Raw genomic sequence first — 24,735 nt, forward strand, 5'->3', positions numbered from 1 at the left:
GGGTGACTCCCAGATTTTTGGCCTGAAGTACTAGAAGAATGGAGTGGTCATCAATGGCCATGGGGAAAGACTTCATGGAGCCTAGGTTTCATGTTGGGGATGATTAGAAGCTCTGCATAATTAGTTCGTAGTTTTGGTGGGGCAAGATTTTTTTTTTTTTTTTGGCTGTGTCGCATGGCGTGAGGAATCTTAGTTCTCGACCAGGGATCAAACCCGTGTCCCTTGCATTGGAAGCACAGTGTCTTAACCACTGGACAGCCAGGGGAGTCCCATGGGGCAAGATTTGGCACCAATATTTCACTTTAAGAGAAAGACATGTTTCATGTTATTAAAAATCCACTATTATTGAATTACTGACAGTGTCCATAAACATATTAAATTAACCCATTGGTACTTCACTGAAAAAAATTGTTAAAGAAAAAATATGATTGTTATGGAAAAGTGACATTTTTGTTACTTCTGAAAATGAAAAAAAGTTTTCTTTTAAAAGTCCTCCCTCATGACGAATATAATGCATATTCACTGAAAAAAATGTTGAAAATACAGTAAATTAGAAAGTAGGGGGAAGTAACCTGTAGTTTTACCACCCAGGGAAAAATAATGCTAATAATCTTGTACGTCTTTCCTCTCTTTCTCATAAATTCATATATATGCCTATCCCTATATCCATATCTATATCTATACACATATTACAATGATGTGTCATATTTAGATATAATTTTGTATATTGCTTTGTTCCCATGGAAATAAATATTTTTCCATATTCTGTGAGCTCTAAACATTTTTAATGGCTTCTTACTATCTCTTCACATCCATAAGCATAATTTCCTTCTATTGATGACTTAATTTTCATCACGAATGAAGATTCTTCTCCCCAGGGCCGAGGCCTTGGTCATCTCTTCCCCATATCCAGTCACTCTCAGTCTTGTAACTGTAAACATCTATATGCGGACAACTCCCCAATTTACGTCATCCACACGGACCTCGCTCTCCTCTCCAGACTTGAACCCCCAGTTGTCTCTTCATCACAATCTATTTCATCTTGGTTGCTGGCAAGTCCATCCTTCCAGTTGCTCAGCCAAAACCTTGAGATCACCCTTGGCTCTTCCCTTTCAAACTTCACATCCACTTTGCCAGGAAATTCTTTTGACTTGACCTTCAAAATACATCCAAACTCTGATCAGTTCTCGCCATCTTCACTGCTACCAGTGCAGTCTGAATGCCCATCATCTCTCGCCTGAATTATTACCGTAGCTGTCCCAATGGGCTCTCTTCTTCCTCCCCGGCACTCTGTTGTATATTCTCAACATGGGACCCAGGGTTATCGTTTAAAAACCTAAGATCATGTCACTCCAAACCCTCTGATGACTCTCCATCTCACTCAGAGTAAAAGCCTAAGTCCTTAAAATGGGGCACAAGGCCTGACACGATCTGCCATTCCCCCACCTCCTACTTCCTGCTTTTCTATCCTTGTCACTCCTCTAACCTGGTCAGTCTTCCCCCCTCATTCACTTTGTTCCAGCCACAGTGTTCTAGCCTTGCTGTTTCTTGAACAGCCACACCTGACCCCATCTTAGGGCCTTTCATTGGCTGTACCCTCAGATACCTGCATGACCCTCATCTCTTTCAAGTCTCTGATCAAATCTCACCTCCTCAATTGAGGCCCACCCTAATCATCACATTCCTGAAATTTTTTTCCCTTAGCACTCAACATGATTTTATAGCTACCAATTTTATGGTTAATTTTTTTTTCTCCCTTCCTCACTAGAATACAAGGTCCACAGAACTGAGATCTTTGTTTTGTTCACTATTGTATCCAAGTACCCGGCACAGTGCCTGGCACATAGTGTGTTCAACAAATACACATTGATTGAATGAATGCCAGTCTCTCTATTTTGTATGACTTTTTTTTTTTTTTTTTTTTTTTTTTGCGGTATGCACGCCTCTCACTGCTGTGGCCTCTCCCGTTGTGGAGTACAGGCTCCGGATGCGCAGGCTCTGGACGTGCAGGCTCAGCGGCCATGGCTCACGGGCCCAGCCGCTCCGTGGCATGTGGGATCTTCCCGGACCAGGGCACGAACCCGTGTCCCCTGCATCGGTAGGCGGACTCTCAACTGCTGCGCCACCAGGGAAGCCCTGTATGGCATTTTTATCGGAGATATTTTCCAGTTATCCTTTCAAAATATTTTTAGTAGTGTATGTACTAATATTTCTTTTGTCAGTATTTATTCTGATACTGGTTTTTTTTCTTTTAGTTTTGGTTATTCCATGACAACATGCGAGTCACTGCTTTAAAATGCACCAGGGATTTTTTTATTTAGATATGGTGAGGCCAGCAGATCAAGAGATGGCTACCAATTCAGAGACAGTTTGATGGGTGTTAACTAAACTTACTGTGGAAATCATTTTGCAGTCTGTGCATATATCAAATCATCGTGTTGTACACCTCAAGCTAATACAGTGCTATGTGTCAGTTACATCTCAATAAGACTGGGGAAAAAAAAGATACAGTTACTTACAGTTCCCAAGAAAAGGGGCATGCCGTGCCATGCAAGGCCACTTGGGGAAACACCAGGGTTGGTCAGGAGGCAGAAGGGATATGGGGAAGATACAGCCATGAGTGTTTATCGTGGTTTCTGTGGGAAATGCAAGACAAGGCAGGGTAAGCAGATTTAGGATTAGCTAGTTTGAATAATTTCAGTGGGCTCTGGGCTGTAGAGGTGGTCCCTAGTTGTCCCTGGTTCTGGGATGATTTAGAACAGGGGGACAGTATCCTGGACTGCAGGAGCCTGATAAAACAAGGTAGGCGGAGGCATGGACTCAGGATTGGTTGGTTTGCATATTAAAGACAAGCTTGCACTCTCTAGAAATCAGCTAACCCTGAGAGAGGCAGTCCCTCCCCTGGTCCCCAAGATGTCAAACCACCATAAAATACAGAAAATAAAAAATATGATTAATACACGTACATACATGTATGTAAAACTATAACTCAAGGCGCTTTCTGTTTCATTCAGGCCTTCTAGTATGCTCTTTCCTTGCCTAGAACTCCTTCCCTTTCCTTGTTTGCATGACTATTATTCATCCTTCAGATCCCAACTTGAAGGTCACTTATCAGGTTGCCATGTGAGAGCAGAGCTTGTCCTTTTCATTCATCACTGTATCCCCAGTTCTCAGCCTGCATCTTCATGATTCTAGAGAGGAAATTTAACACAGATATTAACCCTCAACTCATAAGGCTCTGAGTGAAAATTACAGGTCTATTTCCCAAAGAGTCAAAGCTGATGCATTTAAAATATTTGGATGGCTGTGTTTCACAGTTTACTTTTTCTTGCTACTGGCCCTACCATCGTCTTCCTTTAGGGTTATATAAGCCATACATGTGGTAGAAGAGTTTTCAATTAGCAATTGAATCTAACAGTTGACAGCCTGACATTGCAATTTGTACATTATACAATTTCCAGAACGTTTTAAACCTCCTATTTAAATTTAGTAGGTCAGAAAACTTAAAGACTTTGCACTGTTAACAACATTCGGTAATGCTGTTCATACCACTGGTTTCGCAGCTTTGAAACATATGTTCTTAACTCCAAAGTGAGATTTTGGAGTTATAGGAAACTTTGGAAATTTGACCTGGTTTCATCATTTCAAAAAACCCCAAACTTTTACAAGTTACCCTATTTATATACCATACATATTGTGCCCTATTGCCTTGGAGAAAAGGCTCCATTCAAACGATTCTGCGCTTTCTCTAACTCACCATGATGTTTAAAATAGAGAATGACTTGGCAACACGTTACACCCTGTGGCTGCTCGTGACTGTCTGACAGGTGAATAATAAATTGTAGAAAGTACCTTCTGATTATATTTATACGTCAATTTGTATTCTTTTGCTTTGATAAGAAACTTTCTGTATTTTCCAAATGAGGCCTTTTGCCCGTTAGCAATGAAAGAGATGTTTTCAGCTATGCCTAACCTTTAATTACAAGTGAATTTGAGTGCTGATGAAATTATTGTGGAATTGAACAAAAGATGATATTTCCCAGGCCACATATATTGAGCACTTTTCCTATAAGAAGAAGGGAAGGGCGCTCGGAAATGTCCTTTCACTACCCCTGATACACTCTAATTATTACGTAGCAATGTAGACCAAGTAGGGTAAAGGCAGAGCGATACAACATTCATTCTTGCAGGCTATCACTCAGTGAGCTTGTGTCAGGCACCAGCCCTGTATCTGACATTGGGTCAGATGATGGGAACCCCAGTTGAGAAATGCAGTCCTTGGCCTCACAGAGTAGCAGTGTCATTTTGAAGCTCTCTTAGGGAGCTTGGCTTCTCTCCTTATGCTACCAGAGATATTTGTATTAGATAGACCCCTAGGTTTCAAGAAATAAAATCCAAATCAATTCAGATTAAGCAAAAAAGGGAAATTTCTTGTAAGGCATAGAGCTGTCTCATGGAATTTAAGGACGAGAGGTAGGGTCACATGTCATGGGAATCTGACCCCACCTGGTTGCTGTCTCTCCCTTCCTTCTCTCTGCACATTGGCAGCATTCTTTCCTCCTCTGGGGACTACTTTTCTCTACTCGTTAGTTTACAAAGAGAAAAAATGGTCACCCTCCAGCTCTCGTTTTTATCTTTTCCTTTCAAAAGGACACCTGATGTGTGAATCATTTTCATCTCCAAATTTTCAGTAAATGTAATCTGACTGGCCTAGCCTGGGTCAGATGCCCACCTGTGGACCAACTGACTGTAGTCAAGGGGACAGGGTTTTTTTTGTACACTCTTGTGTCTTAGGAGTCACCTCAATGACTTTGTGGATTAGAGTGAAAGTTTGGGGACACTTCCCAGACAAGTCGTCTGGCTGGACGGATAACCCAATATGCGCCCAAAATAACATTGCAAACTAATATTTTTTAAACCAAGAAAATAATAGTCATTGTTGAAAGTTTGAAAAATAAAGAAATATAGAGGGGAAAACATAACTATCTGTAATTACAACAATAAAAAATCTACTGTTAATATTTTAGAATATTTACTTTAACTTTTTTTTTGTTTTTTTTGTTTTTTGTTTTTTTTGTGGCACGCGGGCCTCTCACTGTCGTGGCCTCTCCCGTTGTGGTGCACAGGCTCCGGACGCGCAGGCTCAGCGGCCATGGCTCACGGGCCCAGCCGCTCTGCGGCATGTGGGATCTAACTCTTTTTTTATGCAAACTTCTCTCCATATATACATGTTAACTCTGATAGTAAACATATAATTTTGTATTTTTTTCAAAACTTAATATTACATCTTATGCATTTCCCCATGTAATTATTTATTCTTTAAAAACAATTTTAGGGTTTCCCTGGTGGTGCAGTGGTTGAGAGTCCGCCTGCCGATGCAGGGGACACGGGTTTGTGTTCCGGTCCGGGAGGATCCCACATGCTGTGAAGCGGCTGGGCCCGTGAGCCATGGTCGCTGAGCCTGCGCGTCCGGAGCCGGTGCTCCGCAACGGGAGAGGCCACAACAGTCAGAGGCCCGCGTACCGCAAAAAAAAAAAAAAAAAAAAACAACAAAAAACAGAAAACAAAAAAACCAATTTTAAATAACTGCAAAGTAGTTCATTTCATAATAACTTCTTTACTAAATTTTCTATGATTTTCTCATTTCTGATTTTTTACTATTGAAAAAAATGAGATAATATGACAGTAAATATCCTTGTACATACATCTTGACATACTTGTCTAATTATTACATTTAGTCATTAAAAAGGGAAGAAAAACATAAAGTTTTAGAGATATCTGTATTCTCAGGGAAGTAGAGTAAAAGGTTAATTAAACAACTAGGCTTACCACACCTCATGAACAACACTCCTAATATAGACAAGAGAAATGTCAAATTTTAGAGTAATAATAGACATCCGCCCAACCACCTATTCTTTTTCACTCTCCATTTGCAGCCTGTCACTGGTAAACTGTTCCTCATTTTTTCTAGCTCTTCCACCTTTCCCCTGGGCCCCTCAAACACTCCCTACCTGTGCATTTCCTTTACACTTGCACTGGGCACCATCTATCTAATAAGTTACAACATCGTCTTATAGTTGTTTATGAGAGCTTGTGAGTTCCTGGTGGGCAAAGGCTGTGTATTCCTGTTCTTCGTATATCCAATACCTAGCACAGTGCCTGGTATACAATATATGATCTATGAATTCGTGAGTCAGTAAATCAATGAATAAGTAAATAAGTGACTTCATTGGTCGATTTCCTAACTTCCCATTAAACACAAGAATCTTTTCTAAAGGCTTTTCTTGAATACCTCCAGTGTCCTAGCCTGAGGAGGAAATGTGATGGAGTGAATTCGTGATGCTTATTCACTTATCCAATAAACATCTGTCCAGTATCTATTACATGCTACTGGGGACTCATATTTCTCTGATGGTTCTTACACAGCACACCTGGATTTCTGAAGGTACAGAAGTCTGAATAGTGACTATGGCCTCCAAACACCAATAGTGTTTAAGACATTTTACATACAAATCTAAATTTTTGGCTTTTCTTTTAAAAACTGGCAATCAATATGGCAATAATGTTACAGTCGGCTGTCTTCATTTAGATAGGGGGATTTATTAACCCCTTCAGGTTGTCAGATACAGTAATTCAGTTATCCAAGAAACATCTATTGAATGTCTGTCTTGTGCCTGTAGGCTTTGGTGGGCATTTGGCATTATGACCTCTGCATTAGACTAATTAATCTGAATGACTAAAAATAGTTGAAGTAGAATAGAGTGTATGGCAGAAAGAACTCCCTGGGGACTGAGCTCTTGAATAAGAATCAAGAATTCTAGATTGAGTTCCAGCTCTGCTATCACCTAGCTTTGTGACCTTGAATAAAACCTTTATGAGTATCAATTTCTTTACCTGTATAAATGAGGTGATTGACGATAGCCTCCAAGGTCCTTCGGCTCTAGTATTCAATGATGGAATTATCATTTTGTAAGTCAGGGGAGGTAAAAGTCTCCCACATTGGGGTGATGAAAAGTTTTGGAAATAGATAGTGGTGATGGCTGTACAACATTGCTGATGTACTTAATGCCACTGAATTGTACACTTAAGAATGCTTAAGATGGCAAAGTTTATGTTACATGTATTTTATCATAATAAAAATCTTTCTATTAAAAAACCATCCCATGCAGCTCTGTGTTCATAGCAGCATTATTCACAATAGTCAAGACATGGAAACAACCTAAATGTCCATCGACAGGTGAATGGATAAAGAAGATGTGATATACATATATCACATGTGATATATGTATATCACATGTGATATATATATATACATATATATGTATATATATATATCAGCCATAAGAAAGATTACTTAGCCATAAAAAAGAATGAAATAATACCATTTGTAGCTACATGGATGGACCTAGAGATTATCATTCTAAGCAAAGTAAGTCAGAAAGAGAAAGACAAATACCATATGACATCACTTATATGTGGAATCTAAAATATGACCCAAATGAACTTATTTACGAAACAGAAACAGACTCACAGACATACAGGTCAGACTTGTGATTGCCAAGGGGGAGAGGAGTGGGGGAGGGAAGGATTGGAAGTTTCAGACTAGTAGATCCAAACTATTCTATATAGGATGGATAAACAACAAGGACCTACTGTAGAGCACAGGGAACTACATTCAGTATCCTGTGATAAACCATAATGGGAAAGAATATGGAGAAGAATGTATATATACAACTGCATATATATAAAGCTGTACACCAGACACTAACACAACACTGTAAATCAATTATACTTCAATTTAAATAAAGAAAGGAAAGTATCTGCATAGATTTGGACCCAGTCTTCTTATACCAGGGGTCAGCCAGCCAGTCTATTAATGAATGAGACAGTGAGGAGAGGGGAGAAGAGCCTACAGCTTGGATGGCTGTGATGCAAAGGTGCTCTGGTCTCCACGCTTCCCTTAGCCTTGCCTCGGTGCTGTTTCACTGTCTGTCTCAGCCTCCCTCATGTCAGAGACTGACTGGGTCTCCAGGCTGCTTACACCCTTCATCTCTAAACTACCACATCCCCTTTCAATCTGGACCAAGTTGTAAAAATGTTTTCTCTCTTTGTCTTTTCTTCCAACTAAGATAGGTTGGAGTTTTTAAAACTAAAATTAACTAAGAAATGTTTGAACAAAGCAAAAATCATCTCAATCTCAGTTTGCTTGGGCTGCTGCTACAACTTCTAGATAACGTTTATGACTGCCATTGAATGCCAGGAATTTTTCCTAATGCAAAGGTTCGTTTAACCCTCATAACAACTCCCAAGTATTTTACGTTTTAAATCTTATCACTAATTTGGTTGAAAGTTCCTATCCTTTGTTAGGAATTCCAGTTATCAGCCTGCAAGGAGGGTATTTGCCCAGTCTGTCTTCCCACCCCAGAGCATAGGTCCCTTCTTTACTGAAATTCCACATTTACATCCTGCTCTTGTAAGATACGAAGAAAGGACCTAATCTGAAAAGGCTGTGGCCCTTTGAAGTTCAACAGAGAACTGTTCTAAGGTGGCATCTTTTTTCTCTCCAGAGCACGCGCCCATTTGCTTTGTGTCTCTGCCCTTTCTGACTTTTCCATAATTAAAAGGCTGAACTGGTATCTTCCTATTCATCTATTCTGCTTCCCATCTCTGTAAACTGATTCCTGAACACGAAACAGATGCTGATTAGTTAGCACAGGAAATGACTCACAGTTCCTGTCCTGGGTCTCCTTCATGGTGCTGGCCACGCAGCACACAACATACCTTCTCCACAAATAAAACACCTACCCACCACCTCCATTCAACACATGGAACACACCCCTCTTTTCCTCAAACCATCGCTGCTGGGGGGTGCCCACAGTTGCCTGGTCCTTCTTGTCTGGAGTCTGGGCTGGGCTTGGGTGAACAGTAATCAATGAGAGGACGGCAGAGATGGGAAACAGGATGAGCATGTTTGAGGAAGGGCTGATCTAATTTGGGGCAAAATGAAAAAATTTAAACATGGTATCATGAAAGACACAAAACTATGCATAGTTTTGTTAATTTAATTTTGTTTTACACACGCAAAAATGCACAGATCACAACGGCCCAATTTTAACAAACGGGTTCATTCACATGACCCACATCTTTCCATGCCTCTAGTGCCCCTCACCAGTCTCCCCACTCTCGAAAGAGACCATAGCTTTGAGTTTGTACAGGCTCCGGACGCACAGGCTCAGCGGCCATGGCTCATGGGCCCAGCCGCTCTGCGGAATGTGGGATCTTCCTGGACCAGGGCACGAACCCACGTCCCCTGCATCGGCAGGCGGACTCTCAACCACTACGCCACCAGGGAAGCCCTATAGCTTTGCCTTTCTTTTCCCATATAGACTAGTTCTCCCTGTTCTGGAACTTCATCTCAATGGTCTTGCTAAGAATGTGCTCTTTGCATCGGTCTTCTTTTGCTTAGCTACCGCCTGTGACATTCACCCATGATGTGTGTGTCCCAGCGGTTCATTTTTTTTTTCCATTGCTCAGTAGCATCTTGCTGTTATGCACTTAATTTTAAATTATTTTAATAATACAAACAACATACTTTTTTTTCTTGCAAAAATTTGCAACGCTATAGGTAAGAAGTCTAACATCCTTTGGCCACTGCCACCCCTTCTTCCCACCTGGAGATAATTACTGGGACCTGTTGGAGCAGGTCTTCCCTCCTCTGTGCAGTCACATGCATGTATGTGTCCCAGTAGAAAACACGTAAGATTGTTTCCTGTGATTTTCAAAACAGTAGGTACCACATTATACATAACGCTCCGCAATTTGCTTTTCTTCCCCAACAAGATGTTTGTAGATATAACTGTGTTTGTGCACAGATCCACCTTATTTTAAAAACTGCTGCATAGTATTTCATGATATAGATATTCCACACTTTATTTAGTCATAACTGGGATTGCTTCCAGTTCTCTCCATCCCAGCAAATGCTCAAATGCTTCGGTAAACGTATTTGTCAAGTTTCCTCACACTCAAGTTAGTGTTTCTGTCAGACACATGCGGAGAAGTAGAATTTCTGAGATAGGGTGTATTTAAAATTTTAATATTTACCAAAGTATCTATACCAATTTACATTAGAGTGTTACACAACTTTGAAATTTTTGCCAATCTTTAAGTGAAAAAAATCTTACCTCATTTCAATTTGTATTTCATTAATTCTAGAAGGGTCAAACACTTCTTTATTTGATTACTCACTACTTATGTTTTCTTTTTACTGAAGAGGAACTCCTGGCCTGGTTTTTCCATTAGGTGACTTCTCCTTTGCTTACTAGTTTTATTAGGCTATTATTATGAATAGGTTAGTTTTAATACATATTATTCTTCTCAGTGCAAAGCCTTTGTCTGTTCTAGTTTTTGCAACTAAAATTCTTTTCTGTTACTTTTGTAGCATAGAAATTTTAAATTAAACCAATCTTTGAGTTATGACCTCTGCTTTTTCAGGCCCCGTTTAAGAAAGTCTTCTTTTCATCAAGGTCAGAAGCACAGGGTTTTAGTTCTTTTTGATATTTTTATAGTTAACAGGTTGATTTTGATGTGCTTGTGAAACATCCTGATAAGCCAATTCCAATCTCTTCCAATCTTTTAGTAAATAAACTTAGATTCCTATCATGTTAGCCAACTTCCATTTTCAACTGTGTCTTTCACTCTATTTCCAGTTTAGGGGGGTGTCTAAATAAAAAAAAAGAAATGATCCCATTTTAGTATCTTTTGTTCCTTTTTTAAACCACCTTAAATTCTGGTCAGAAAAAAAGTTTATTCACTCAACAAATATCTTTAGGTTGCCTGCTTGAGATGGGCACCAGGATGCAGCACGAAGAAAGAAAGATACCCAGGACTAAGCAGCGCTCAGTCTGGCAGGGAAGGCAGACATAAAACAAGAGTGTGATGAGAGCGAAGGAGACATCTAGTAGACGGTGCTGCGGTCCCCAGATGTCAGCTGAGGTCACACTGTGCTTCGAGACTTAAGTAAAATTGGCTTGGAGCTTTTATCCCAGGTCCTGTAAGAAGTCCAATGACTGTCCCAAGATTTCTGTGAATTCCTCAGGTCTCTTGTTGCCTCTGGCTCTGAGTTTTTTTGCTTCAGTTAGTTGTTTTGCTTGTCTCTTGCGCCGGCAACTGTCTTCTTCTCTCTGCTGTGTCCTGGCCGGTGGGAACTTGGTTCATTCTCACTCAAGGCTTGTGTTTATGAAACTCTGGTGAAGCTGTGGGGAGATGGGTGTGTATGTGTGACATACAAATTGAAACCCAACACTCCTTTAGCCTCCTGGTCACTAGGTGCCTAGTGCATCTTTCAGTGGTCACCTTTCTCTGTGGGTCCCAGAGCCTTTATGTTTGGTGTCCTCTTTCTGCCTCAAGACTCCCTATACATCTCCCACCTTCTTGTTTTCCAATCCCTTCAGAAGCTCCGTTTACCCCAGTTTACTACACAGATCAATTTCACACAATAGAGTCTCATCGTTTTGCAGCACAGAAAAAACTGGCAGAGGATTCAGAGTTTCAGCCTCTTTTTTCCCCTCTGTAAGTGGAAGGGGCCAGTATAAAGATGGATTTTTCCCATTGATAAGGATTATGCTACCCTCTGTTAGCAGGCAGAAGCAGCCATTGTCAGTTTGGGGTTTAAATCACCTTTCTCCCCCAACAGAGTAATGTAACAGTGTAAGCTAATGCCACACGGGCAGTCACTGAGAAAGTGGCATTGAAGCTGAGATCTGAAGGAGGGGCAGTGGTTATCCAGATGAGGGATGGGGCTGGGAGAAGTGGGCTTAGAGAGGAAGTGTCTCAGGCAGTGTGAGTAGCACAGGCAAAGGCCCTGAGGTAGACTAGAGCAAGACTTATTCAAGAAATTAAGAGAAGACACCAGGAATAAAGGGGGCCAAATGGTGTTAGATTGAATTCATCCTAAGGGCAGAAAGGGAATGGAGGCAAGGGCAAAAAATAAAACATGTTAAGCAAGTAAGTACAAGCGTTAATTTTACATTTTAAAAAAGATTGTTCTCCCACAATGAGCTAGTACTTTGCATTCACTAGGATGGCTATAATGAAAAAGAAAAAAGGAAAAGAAATGTTGGCAAGGAAGTAGAGAGATTGGAACTCTCGCACATTGCTGGTGGGGATGTAAAATGATGCCACTCTAGAAAACAGTCTAGCAGTTTCTCAGAATGTCAAACATAAAATTACCATATGACTAAGCGATTCAACTCCTACGCATATACCCAAAGGAAGTGAAAACCAGTATTCAAACAAATACTTGTACACAAATGCTCAAAGCAGCACTATCCACAATTGTCAAAAGATGGAAACAACCCGGAGGTCCATCATATATGAAAGGATAAACAAGATGTGGTATATCCATACAATGGAATCGATGTTATTCAGCCGCAAAAAGGAATCGAGTACTGATACACGCTACTATACACGCTATATGGGTGAACCTCAAAAACATGATACTAAGTGAAAAAAGCCCGAAAGGTCACCTTGTATTTAGATGAAGAGTTCAGACTAGGTGAATTCAGAGACGGAAAGATTAGTGGTTTCTAGGGGATAGGGGAAAGGGGGAAATGAGAGTGACTGCTTGATGGGTGCAGATTTTCCCTCTGGGGGGGGTGCAAAAATGTTTTGGGACTAGATGGAGGTGATGATTGCATGACATTTTGAACGTACGAAAGGCCACTGAATTGTATACTTCAAAATGGTTACTTTTATGGTACATGAAATTTAACTCAATAAAAGTAAGATTACTCAGACCTCCATGTAGAGAATGAAGTGGAGGGGGCAAGAATGGAGATGAGAGAATGGCGGGGAAGCTGCTGCAGGGGTCCAGGTGAGAAAGGATAGCAACTTGGAGTAGGGTGCTGGAATGGCCTGGGAAACATCCATGTGGCAAGTCACAGGCAAATGGACAGGGGGGGTCAGGATTTCAGGAAGAGAGGGAACACCGAGGCTGGGGGTACAGACCTGGGAGGAGGGTGTGTCTACACCTTCTGAGGGAGGGGAGGCAGCAAGGAGAGAGCATGGAGGCCTGGGTGAGTTTTTGAGTAAATACTACAATTTTGAAATATTGGTCCAGACAGACAGAGGACCACCTAAGAGTAACCTGAGGGGGAAGCAAGGTTAAGGACGGTTTGTATTTGTAGGCTCTGCGGCCACTGACTGGGGAAGGGGAACCGAGGATGTACTTGTTTGATGCAACTGGTTGAAGAGCATAAGGGTTGGCTCTGGTAAGGAGCAGGGACATTTCTTCCTCTGAGAACCAATAAAGAGAATGAGGTCTGAAAGCCATTTTGATGTAAAGATGTAAGAGTTGTAGGGCTTCTATTGAAACCTGAGGGTAGAACATATGGCAGCTGCAGAGGGCTGCGGTAGGCCCTGGCGCAGGGCTGGAGACAGTGGAAACATTTCGGAGTGGGTTTTTGGAAGAGCGCACTGCAGAGTAAACTGGGACTGGATAAAGGACTGCCAAGGAGCCCTGAAAGTCAAGAACATACCTTTGTCCGGGAGCCAAGCTTCTGTTACGTAATTTTTTTTTTTTTCCAAAAGCACTAGGGCCAGAGGAAGAACTAAGGCAGTAATCCTGGTGGGACAGTGTTATATAAAACACTTTAATCAAGCAGCACCCAGAAATAGAATGGGAAGAGTGTGAAAGAAATACAAGAAGTCTTATGAGAAAGATTTAAAAACCTTCCATATGTAAGCTCTTTCTTAAAGAAATGCTATTTAAAACCATATTGCATATTAGATAAGTAGCTGTACATATAAATTAGCCAACAGGAATTATTTTTGCTTTTAGATATATACTGATGTCAAAAATTATTATTATAATATATAGGTAGCCTTTTATAGGCCGATATATTGATGCTAAATGAAGTAAGTCAGACAGAGAAAGACAGATGCAGCATGGTATCACATGTGAAATAGTTTTTAAAAAGTCCAAGTCATAGAAATAGAGAGTAGAAAAATGGTTGCCATGGGCTGGAGGTGGGTAAAAGGATACAAACTTTCAGCGGTAAGGTGAATAATGTCTGAGGATCTAATGGATAATATGGTGATTATACTTGACCACAACAACTGAAATTTACTGAGAGTAGAATTTAAACGTTCTCACCTTCACCCCCCCTCCACCTCCCCCAAAAGACAAATATGTGAGATGATGGATGTTAGCTAAGGGGAAATCCTTTCACAATGAATACATGTATCAAATCACCACAATGTTCCCTTTGAATATCTTACAATTTAATATATCAATTATACCTCAGTGAAGCTGAAAAAAAAAACAAACCACATACACACACACACAGCATAAACAAAGACATACATTACATCAAGAAGTCAGGTGTTTGGCCAGTAGACCAGTTGGCTGGAACACAGCAGAGGTACACAAGGGGTAAGCAGGATGAAGTTCTGAACTTAAGCAGGATATAAACTGTGGAGCATGCCACTAAGAGGATTAGGTAGAGAGGTAAGGCTGAAAGCTCTTATATGGTGCTGACTGATCAGAGCTAAATTATAGGAAATGAGCTAGCACATAAGAACACCTTACCACAGTGCCTGTCACAGAGCAAATGCTCCATGTGAGCCAGTCATCAGTAATTATTGGGTGGGAGTACGCAGGATGAACTTGACATCTCTGCTATCTCACACCCAGCATATAGAACATTCCTTACTCCTCCTGAAACTGTTCCTGCTCTCTAGTACAGAAAGTGATGCCGCCATTGTTGTAATTGTCCAAGTCAGGAACCCCTGTCTCATTACTCTCCATAACCAAGCAAGCCCACCCTCCCCTATTTCTGCTTCCAAAACGTATTTTCCACCACTTTGTTTTCCTCCATCTTTACTGCTATCATCCTGCATTTCTCATCTACACTTCTGCAATGATTTCCTGTCCATATTTTCATTTTTGCTACCTACCCCACAATAATTTTCAACTCAAAATGGTCTTTCTTAAATATAGACTAGATAGCCTCACCCTCTCCTTAAAAGATCCTACTGGCTTCCCACTTATCTATTTTTCTTCCATGGCCTGCAGGACCACGTTTTCCTACCTCTTCATTCTCATCACATTCCACTTTCCCTTTGCTAGCCAATGCTCTAGATGCGATCCTCTTATCTTAAGCCCACTGCATGTTCTATTCCCTCAGCTGGAAATGTCAGCCTACCACTGTCCCCCTGCCCTGCTGTCTGGCTCTTTCCCATTCTTCAGTAGCAGCTTCAACATCACTCTCTTAAAGGCTCTCCTTGAGCATCTAATCTAAAGCAGATTTTCTCCCTGCCCACACCCTCCCCTATGGGTTACTTTGTCCACCACCCTTCCTTTGCCTTTACAGCAAATAGCCATATTTGAAATTATACTTATATTTTTGTATTTGCTTGTTTAATGTCGATATTGGATAGTTTCAGGTGCAGGTATTAAAGTCAACTCAAATGGTCTTACACAAAGAAGGCTCCAGAGGGAGGGTGGGATTCAGGTTAGATCACATCTTCCCTTGTGCTGGAGGAATGCCTTATGTCGGTTGCCTTAAGTCTAAGATTATGACTAAATACGTAGGATGAGTTTATTATGATTGCAGTGGGATTAACAGGAAATCCAACGCTATGATTTAGGCCAGTTCTTGGAGTCACATTCACTGCTTAATAATGGAGGAAGAGTGGGATAAACACCGGAGCCAGCCCCATTGTCCACTGACATCTCCACGTGCAGTGTGAGAAGGGATCGCTGTTTAATTCCTTACTGTATACTCGCTCCTAGGGCAGTGCCGGATGTGTGGTAGGAGCCCAGGGAATACTTGTTTGAATGAAAGAGAAATTGGAGAAGAGAGTCTAGGAGCCAGTTTAGAGGCTACCGATTCAGTGGAGATATACAGATGGCTTACAAATCAGTCACAAAAAAGTAAAGGGATGGATGAAGGTGAGTGATATTGTTCGCTCAAAGACTTTGGACTTGGCGATTGACCAGATGTGAAATGAGAGGGAGATGAGGAAGTCCAAGACAGTTCTGAGCTTGGGATCAGAGTCCCAGGCCCCCTTGCTTTCACTTCAATGCTCTACCTTCCCAAGAAGTACTGAAAAGGGGGCTGAGGACAGAATTATAAGGCACACATTCTCAAATGGGGTAGATACTGCCCACGAAGTGCTGAAAGCTGATTCTCAGGGGAGGAAAAGAAATCAGGTATTACAATAGTTTGTAGCTCTCCAAAGTCCTGACAAATCTTACCCTCTAGTGTTTAATTTCTCTTGTTAGGGTGAATTTTAATTAAATCAAAATTTTCTTTTTAGGAGGGGGACAATAATGAATTCTTAAAAAGCTAAGAAACACTGAATTAAGGGATGAAGAGGCTTAATGAGCAGTTTAGGACTGGAGAGGGAGGTTGGAGGAAAACCAGGAAAATCTCAGATGTCTATATATCTACATATTTTGATATACACCCACCTTGGCTATTAAACAAAGCATCTTATACAGTTATAAGTAACAGTCACAGAAATATGTCTTCCAACTTTTTCACTGAAAAATTCAAAAGAATTCTGAATATGGCATTGGATTTCAGCCAGGAAAATTACCACTCCTCTGTTCACAGAGGACACAGATGCCTCTAGGATGCTGTTTGATTATTCTAGCAGATATACATTCTAAAAAATGTAATCACTACAGCAGGCCATTGCCACAGAGAAATGAGCTTAAGTGACCTTCCAGGACTTCTTTCCACATACCAGTCACTCTAACAGGCAAAATAAGCCTGCCTGAGTAAACTGGACAAAGTCTTTCAAATAAAAAATACTAATGAAGTGTAGTTGAACATTCAAATTCAATCAAGAAGTAGAGGAAGAAAAACTACCACACATTTTCCAAAATTTCTAAAATAAATGTATCCAAAAAGCAGATGAATGTCTGCCACAAGAACTAGTGTGAGTCTGAACCCTGTTTTGTTGGGGGCACAAGTAGGAAATTTCCTTGTCTAGCTGTATAAAGTGACCTGGAACACCCTCAGCTCTTGGTACTTGTCTGCACTGATAAGCAAGGTTGGCTACAGGTGGTAAGAGGCCTTAGTGAGTGAAAGGCATTGATGGGATCCCCCTCCAGGATGTCAGAAGAGACTTGTTTAACAAGCAATGTAACAACACATAGAATGGGAGGATATATTTGCAAACGAAGTGACCAACAAGGAATTGGTCTTCAAAATATACAAATGGCTCATGCAGCTCAATATTAAAAAAACAAACAACCCAATCAAAAAATGGGCGGAAGATCTAAATAGACATTTCTCCAAAGAAGACATACAGATAGGGACTTCCCTGGTGGTCCAGTGATTAAGATTCTGTGCTTCCACTGCAGGGGGTACAGCTTTGATCCCTGGTTGGGGAACTAAGATCCCCCATGCCGCATGGAGTGGCTAAAATAAATAAATAAAAATCTATATTAAAAAAAAAAGACATACAGATGGCCAAGAGGCACATGAAAAGACGCTCAACATCACTAATTATTAGAGAAATACAAATCAAAACTACAATGAGGTATCACCTCACACCGGTCAGAATGGCCACCATCAAAAAATCTACAAAAAATAAATGCTGGAGAGGGTGTGGAGAAAAGGGAACCCTCTTGCACTGTTAGTGGGAATGTAAATTGATACAGCCACTATGGAGAACAGTATGCAGGTTCCTTAAAAAACTAAAAATAGAACTACCAAAACACCCAGCAACCCCTCTACTAAGCATATACCCAGAGAAAACCATAATTCAAAAAGAGTCATGTACCATAATGTTCATTGCAGTTCTATTTACAATAGCCAGGACCTGGAAGCAACCTAAGGGTCCATAGACAGACAAATGGATAAAGAAGATGTGGTACATATATACAATGGAATATTACTCAGCCATAAAAGGAAATGAAATTGAGTTATTTGTAGTGAGGTGGATGGACCTAGAGTCTGTCATACAGTGAAGTCAGAAAGAGAAAAACAAATACCGTATGCTAACACATATATATGGAATCTAAAAAAAAAAAACAAAACGGTTCTCCAGAACCTAGGGGCAGGACAGGAATAAAGATGCAGACGTAGAGAAGGGACTTGAGGACATGGGGAGGGGGAAGGGTAAGCTGGGACGAAGTGAGAGAGTGGCATGGACATATATACACTACCAAACGTAAAATAGACAGGTAGTGGGAAGCAGCCGCACAGCACAGGGAGATCAGCTCGATGCTTTGTGACCACCTAGAGGGGTGGGATGGGGAGGATGGGAGGGAGACGCAAGCTGTCTGATTCACTTTGTAAAAAGCAGAAACTAACACACCATTGTAAAGCAATTAAGATGTTAAAAAAATAAAGATTAAAAAAATGCTAAAAATAAAGACACAATAGCTTTAATTTACCTAAAAAAAAAAAAAACTAAAAAACTACAATGAGGTATCACCTCACACTGGTCAGAATGGCCATCATCAAAAAAACCTACAATAAATGCTGGAGAGGGTGTGGAGAAAAGGGAATCCTCTTGCACTGCTAGTGGGAGTGTAAATTGGTAGAGTCACTATGGAGAACAGTATGGAGATTCCTTAAAAAACTAAAAGTAGAGCTACCATATGATTCAGCAATCCCACTCCTGGGCATACATCTGGAGAAAAACTTGGTTTGAAAGGATACATGCACCCCAATGTTCATTGCAGCACTATTTACAATAGCCAAGACATGGAAGCAACCTAAATGTCCATCGACAGAAGAATGAATAAAGAAGATGAGGTACATATACACAATGGAATATTACCCAGCCATAAAAAACAAAGAAATAATGCCATTTGCAGTGACATGGATGACCTAGAGATTGTCATACTGAGTGAAGTCAGAGAAAGACAAATATAATATGATATCGCTTATATATGGAACCAAAAAAAATGGTACAAATGAACCTATTTACAAAACAGAAATAGCATCACAGATGTAGAAAACAAACTTATGGCTACCAAGGGGGAAAGGGGGAGGAGGGATAAATTGGGAGATTGGGATTGACACATACACACCACTATATATAAAATAGATAACTAATAAGAAACTACTGTATAGCACAGGGAACTCTATTCAATACTCTGTAATGACCTATATGGGAATAGAATCTAAAAAAGAGTGTATATATGTATATTATAACTGACTGACTTTGCTGTACAGCAGAAACTCACATAAAATTGTAAATCAACTATACGGCAATAAAAATTACTTAAACAAAAAAAAAGAAAACAAACAAAAACAAACAAGCAATGTAATCTGTGGGGCAAAAGGAGCCAATATTGATTGCCATGATGAAAAGTTTCCAAAACCATATTTTTCCTTTTAAATAACAACAAGAACACAAACAAGAAATGTCTAAACAACATTATATGCAATGCTTGGGGAAGAAGACAAAAGGTAACTTAGCAGATCAAAACTTCAACCCAAACTGCACAAAGCTGTATGTCATATTCTCCAGGAACTGCAAAACTTGGTTATATTCTTATTCACGTATAAGTATTCAATCACTTTCCCTGAAAGTTCAGGATGGGGAGAGATTCTTATCACAAAAGACACAAAATACATTTCTCTCATTGTCTTTGAGTAGGCTGTCCGTATTTTATTTTTTAAGCTCTAAGTTCTGTGATTCTTTTCTTGAAAACAACCAGGTTCCCCTCCATCAAGAGGCTAGTGTTATAACACAAAGACTCTCAACTTGAGAAATGACCCCAGTGTTCCATGGAGAGGTTTGATATTCTGGGAAGACAGGAAAGTCATTCATTCCCTCCAGCAGTTAGAGAACAGCCATTTATTTATTATATATGACACTAATTTAGATGCTCAGAAAGGGGGAGCTATGATCCACACATTTTATTTGCTTTTAATTTCATCCCATTAGAGTCTTAAATTTCTTTGCATAGTCAAGATGGTCAGGAAGCCCCTGAAGTTGACTGTGGCACTGAAAGGAAGCCTACTTTCAGTTTGGCAACTGATCTGCTAGGTTACAAAGTGTAATCTGCCTTGAGGCACAAGAAGTGGTCCATTAACAAATCACTATAGCCACTAAGACCGTCCGTTCATACAGTTTATTTCACTAGACTGCAATTTTATACACAGTATGAAGAGGTTTCCTGATAGCACACATATAGTTGACTTTCTGTACTGCTGAAGAACCACTTTTATTTTTTTTTACATTATATCGTAATACCCTATCATTAAAACATTATTCAGTGAATTTTTTCCAACTACATATAAACGGAGATTTACCACACACACGGTGCAAGAATGTCTTTATAACATATTTGGATCACAAAATGTGAATCTAAAATACATCACTGTAATTAGAACACTACTTTAAAATTACAATGCCCCATGTTGTATTAGCCAGATTTGATCACCCTCTGTATACATCACAAAGCAGTTTGGTGGGTATCTTCTTGGAGGACTGGCAGCAGCTTTAAACTATGATTTCAAAAGAAATCTTTATTTTGGAATCAAAATTTTGAATTTGAAAAACTTCTTCCTTTATGCGTTCCATATTCTCAGAATCAAAATGGGACATCAAAAAATTTATAGTCTCTAAAACAAGGAGAATAAATCCAACCCTCCTTTAGCTGAAAGGCTGGGGGTGTAATATTAGGTTTCGTAGAAACCTAAGGAAAGCACTGTATGGGAAATGGAAATTAGTTCAAAAGAAATGTAACATTTCTTTAAAAGCTTCCTGGATTCCTCTGCCCACCCCCCCCCACCTCTGTCACCACCTCTGTCAAACACGGAAAAGAATACTGCATTGCAAATCAAGATCTATTTCCATGACATGATGTTCTAAAGAAAATGTATGTAAACAAGTCAGAGAGAAAGATTTCTTCATTTCCCCATTTTTGTGGAGTGAGGCAGTGGGATGGTATCAGTTAAATAAGATCTAAAACTCCTTAATCAAAGAACCACTTCATTATACACAAAACAGCTAGGGATAACTGGTGAAAATTTCTCATGTGTTTCCTTTTCTTTCCCCCAAAGTTTGAGAATGTTTGAAAGTTCAATAAATAGTAGAAAAATAATCCTTTACTTAGAAATTTTGAGATGCATCATTTAGAGCTTAACATGAGTTCCATACAGCACCTGTGGTATCTAGGTACCGCTAAGAAACCAGGTGAAATCTTCAAAGCACACATTTCTCTCTGCATGTGCCACGTTGCCAGTCTCCGCTGGAGCATATTTTTCTCTCTTCCAGTTAAGCAGAGCCAAATGTTTCGGGCTCCTCGGAACATTCCCCTGGCTCAGCTTAACCAAGGCTTCCAATGTTTCACTTGTAGGTTCCATCTCTGTTTAGAGTTTTGCTTCTGTTCATTCCGTTGGTATTATGGCAGGTTCATTAATCAGACTTATTTCCCCTCCATTTCACAACCAGCCTTGCATCTTCACAAATGTGATTCTGTCGTTGTTTCTCTTGTTTTGAAATATATTAACAGGCAGGAAAACGAGTTAAACGACTCTAGACAGAGCACAGACACAAGTGGATTTGATGCTGGCTCTTTCTCCCTCCAGAACATTCCATATCTCCCAGATCTCATCTTCTGATGGAGGTGAGGAGGTTAGCATTCTGCGTCGACAGTGTGTACGGTCACGGCCGCCTGCAGGTGGTGGCTGTGATGCAGCGTGGGGTGGTGAAGGCGGTAGTGGTGGAACTTGTGACTTAGAAGGGCAGCAGTCTGAGGTGGGGTGTCCAACTCCAAGTCTTCATCGTGGTTTCCCACGTCCACCCCGGCCGACAAGGGGTCGTTGGTGCATGGAGGGTTTTCGCTGTCTTCCTGTGGGCTCATGGTGCTGTAACCTAGAAGATGAACACAACAAACAGGCAGCTGAGAGCTTCCAGATGCAGAGAGGAGACGTCACTGCAGATTTCTGGGGCACTGGGAGGCGCTCCTACCTTTGTGTTACATAAGTGTCAATGTTTGCAGACTGTCAGCAGACCTCGAAGTGACTTATTTTTAAAGAGATCTTTCGTTAGCTCTTGCCTTAAAGCAATTACACAATAAATACACAATCATTTTAGGCAATATGAACAGCAACCCTTTTCCCAAATGCCCAAACCAACAAAACCAAACTAAAAATCACCCCAATCCTTTCTGATCCATAGACCCCACAACTGACAGTTGGGGAAATATCCTCCTACACTATTCCCTCAGATAAGATTAAGGCTATTTTTTATTTTTGAGGGGAAAAAACAAACAGCTTCAAGACAAAGATCCTAACAGGACTCAGATCAGTTGGCGGCTGGTGGGGGAAGCTAAGCTTCAAAATGCCTGAATGTGAGGCCACAGTAAGAACAAAAAACAGCTGCCACCATGGCAGCCCTGGTATCATGTAATTCCTACGCACCAACAAGGCACATATTTTAACGTCCATTTTACAGGTGAGGGAAATGATGATCAGAGAGGTTAATGAACTTGCCTGAGTTCCAGTCCCTAACAAAACACTAACTCTGCATACATTCATAGCAACTAGCAAAAGAATCAGCTATTCTCTGTGTAAGCTGGTTCACTGTATTTAAAGATTAATTTCTTTTGGTATTCTAAGTAATACATGTTTCAAAAGAAAATGCCCTTGCTGATCAAAAGATTTCATTCCAAGAACCTTGGCATGTTTTTAAATATTGCAAAAAAAAAAAAACCCCTTTAAGAATTTTGAGAAGTGACAGCTCATTAATATTTCCACTGCATCTACAGTTAGCATCAATCAGCACTCACCCGTGGGTAGCGCTAGTCACATCCATAGCTGCAAAACTGACGTGCTTGCATACTAACCAAGCAGGAATAGTTTGTGGTTGAAAATGTTATGCTTCGTGCAAAAATGAGAAAGGCAACTCTCAGTCCTCAATGAAATGTTGTTCAAACAACATAATTCTTTCAGTCCCACTCAACAAATATTTATCAGGCACCTACTATGTATAAGACACTGTGTTGGGCACTGCAGGAGACCCAGAGACGAAAACCTGATCCCTGCACAAGGAGCTGATATGCTAGTGCTTGAGAAATAAAACAAGTACAAGCATAGCTCAGTTCAATTATTCATTTATTGAAGACCATCAGGAGGCTGAAAGGAGAGACTATGAAACACAAATAAGAGATGTCCCTTTTCCTTAAGGATTTCACCACTGAGTAAGAGATACATATTTACAAAATTAGGCTTATTCTGGTGCAGATAATGGTAAGTGCTATAATGGAGGTTTAATTGAAATCCAGCAGAGGGCTTAACTAATTCTGGCTGGAGGACTGGGAAAGCATCACAGGAGGACTCATATTTTAGTTGGGCTTAAATGGATGAGTAGGAGTTTGGTGAAGTGGCTAGGAGTAAAGGAACAGACGAGTATGGCCAAGAGGTGTAGAAACACAAGACTATTTTTACACCACGTGGCTAGGATGAGTGCTAGCAGGTAGATGGAGGACAGACTTTAACTTACAAGGTTTTGAGCAGACCAGAAAAATAGCACAATCATTTCTGTATTTTAAAAAGAGAGTTCTGGAGTCCCTCCCATCAGGAAACTTACACAAGCCTCTTAGATAGCCTCATCCACCAGAGGGCAGACAACAGATGCAAGAACTACAATCCTGCAGCCTGTGGAACAAAAACCACATTCACAGAAAGATAGACAAGATGAAAAGGCAGAGGGCTATGTACCAGTTGAAGGAACAAGATAAAACCCCAGAAAAACAACTAAATGAAGCGGAGATAGGCAACCTTCCAGAAAAAGAATTCAGAATAATGATAGTGAAGATGATCCAGAACCTCGGAAAAAGAATGGAGGCAAAGATCGAGAAGATGCAAGAAATGTTTAACAAAGACCTAGAAGAATTAAGGTAACAAACAAACAGAGATGAACAATACAATAACTGAAATGAAAACTACACTAGAAGGAATCAATAGCAGAATAACTGAGGCAGAAGAACGGATAAGTGACCTGGAAGACAGAATGGTGGAATTCACTGCTGCTGAACAGAATAAAGAAAAAAGAATGAAAAGAAATGAAGACAGCCTAAGAGACCTCTGGGACAACGTTAAATGCAACAACATTCGCATTATAGGGGTCCCAGAAGGAGAAGAGAGAGAGAAAGGACCAGAGAAAATATTTGAAGAGATTACAGTCGAAAACTTCCCTAACATGGGAAAGGAAATAGCCACCCAAGTCCAGGAAGCACAGCGAGTCACATACAGGATAAACCCAAGGAGAAACACGCCGAGACACATAGTAATCAAATTGGCAAAAATTAAAGACAAAGAAAAATTATTAAAAGCAGCAAGGGAAAAATGACAAATAATATACAAGGGAACTCCCATAAGGTTAACAGCTGATTTCTCAGCAGAAACTCTACAAGCCAGAAGGGAGTGGCATGATATACTTAAAGTGATGAAAGGGAAGAACCTACAACCAAGATCACTCTACCCGGCAAGGATCTTATTCAGATTCGATGGAGAAATCAAAAGCTTTACAGAAAAGCGAAAGCTAAGAGAATTCAGCACCACCAAACCAGCTCTACAACAAATTTTGTGGGAAACACAAGGGAAGAAAAGGACCTACAAAAACAAACCCAAAACAATGAAGAAAATGGTCATAGGAACATACATATTGATGACTACCTTAAACGTGAATGGATTAAATTTTCCAACCAAAAGACACAGGCTTGCTGAATGGATACAAAAACAAGACCCATATATA

At 40.4% G+C, this 24,735-nt stretch overlaps 1 protein-coding gene across 5 annotated transcripts in view; it reads right to left on the minus strand.

Annotated features, from left to right (window-relative positions):
- Positions 1-1,989: 1,989 nt before the first annotated feature.
- The window catches only part of CACHD1 (cache domain containing 1), a 234,240-nt gene continuing 211,494 nt past the window's right edge, over positions 1,990-24,735 (minus strand). For 2 of the 5 annotated variants that reach the window (XM_089921433.1, XM_022581230.3), the window contains one exon: positions 18,442-21,852. In XM_089921433.1, coding sequence (XP_089777559.1) covers positions 21,614-21,852 — 239 coding nt within the window. In that variant the 3' untranslated portion in view covers positions 18,442-21,613. Of the gene's footprint in view, positions 3,192-18,440; positions 21,853-24,735 lie in introns of those variants that run through there. The other 3 variants (XR_016395079.1, XM_089921448.1, XM_089921438.1) reach the window with 3 other exon arrangements.

The sequence above is a fragment of the Delphinapterus leucas genome, chromosome 1 (genome assembly GCF_059928025.1).
Source record: "Delphinapterus leucas isolate spDelLeu-1000000601 "Yukka" chromosome 1, BTC_Dleu_Yukka2, whole genome shotgun sequence".
NCBI lineage: Eukaryota > Metazoa > Chordata > Mammalia > Artiodactyla > Monodontidae > Delphinapterus > Delphinapterus leucas.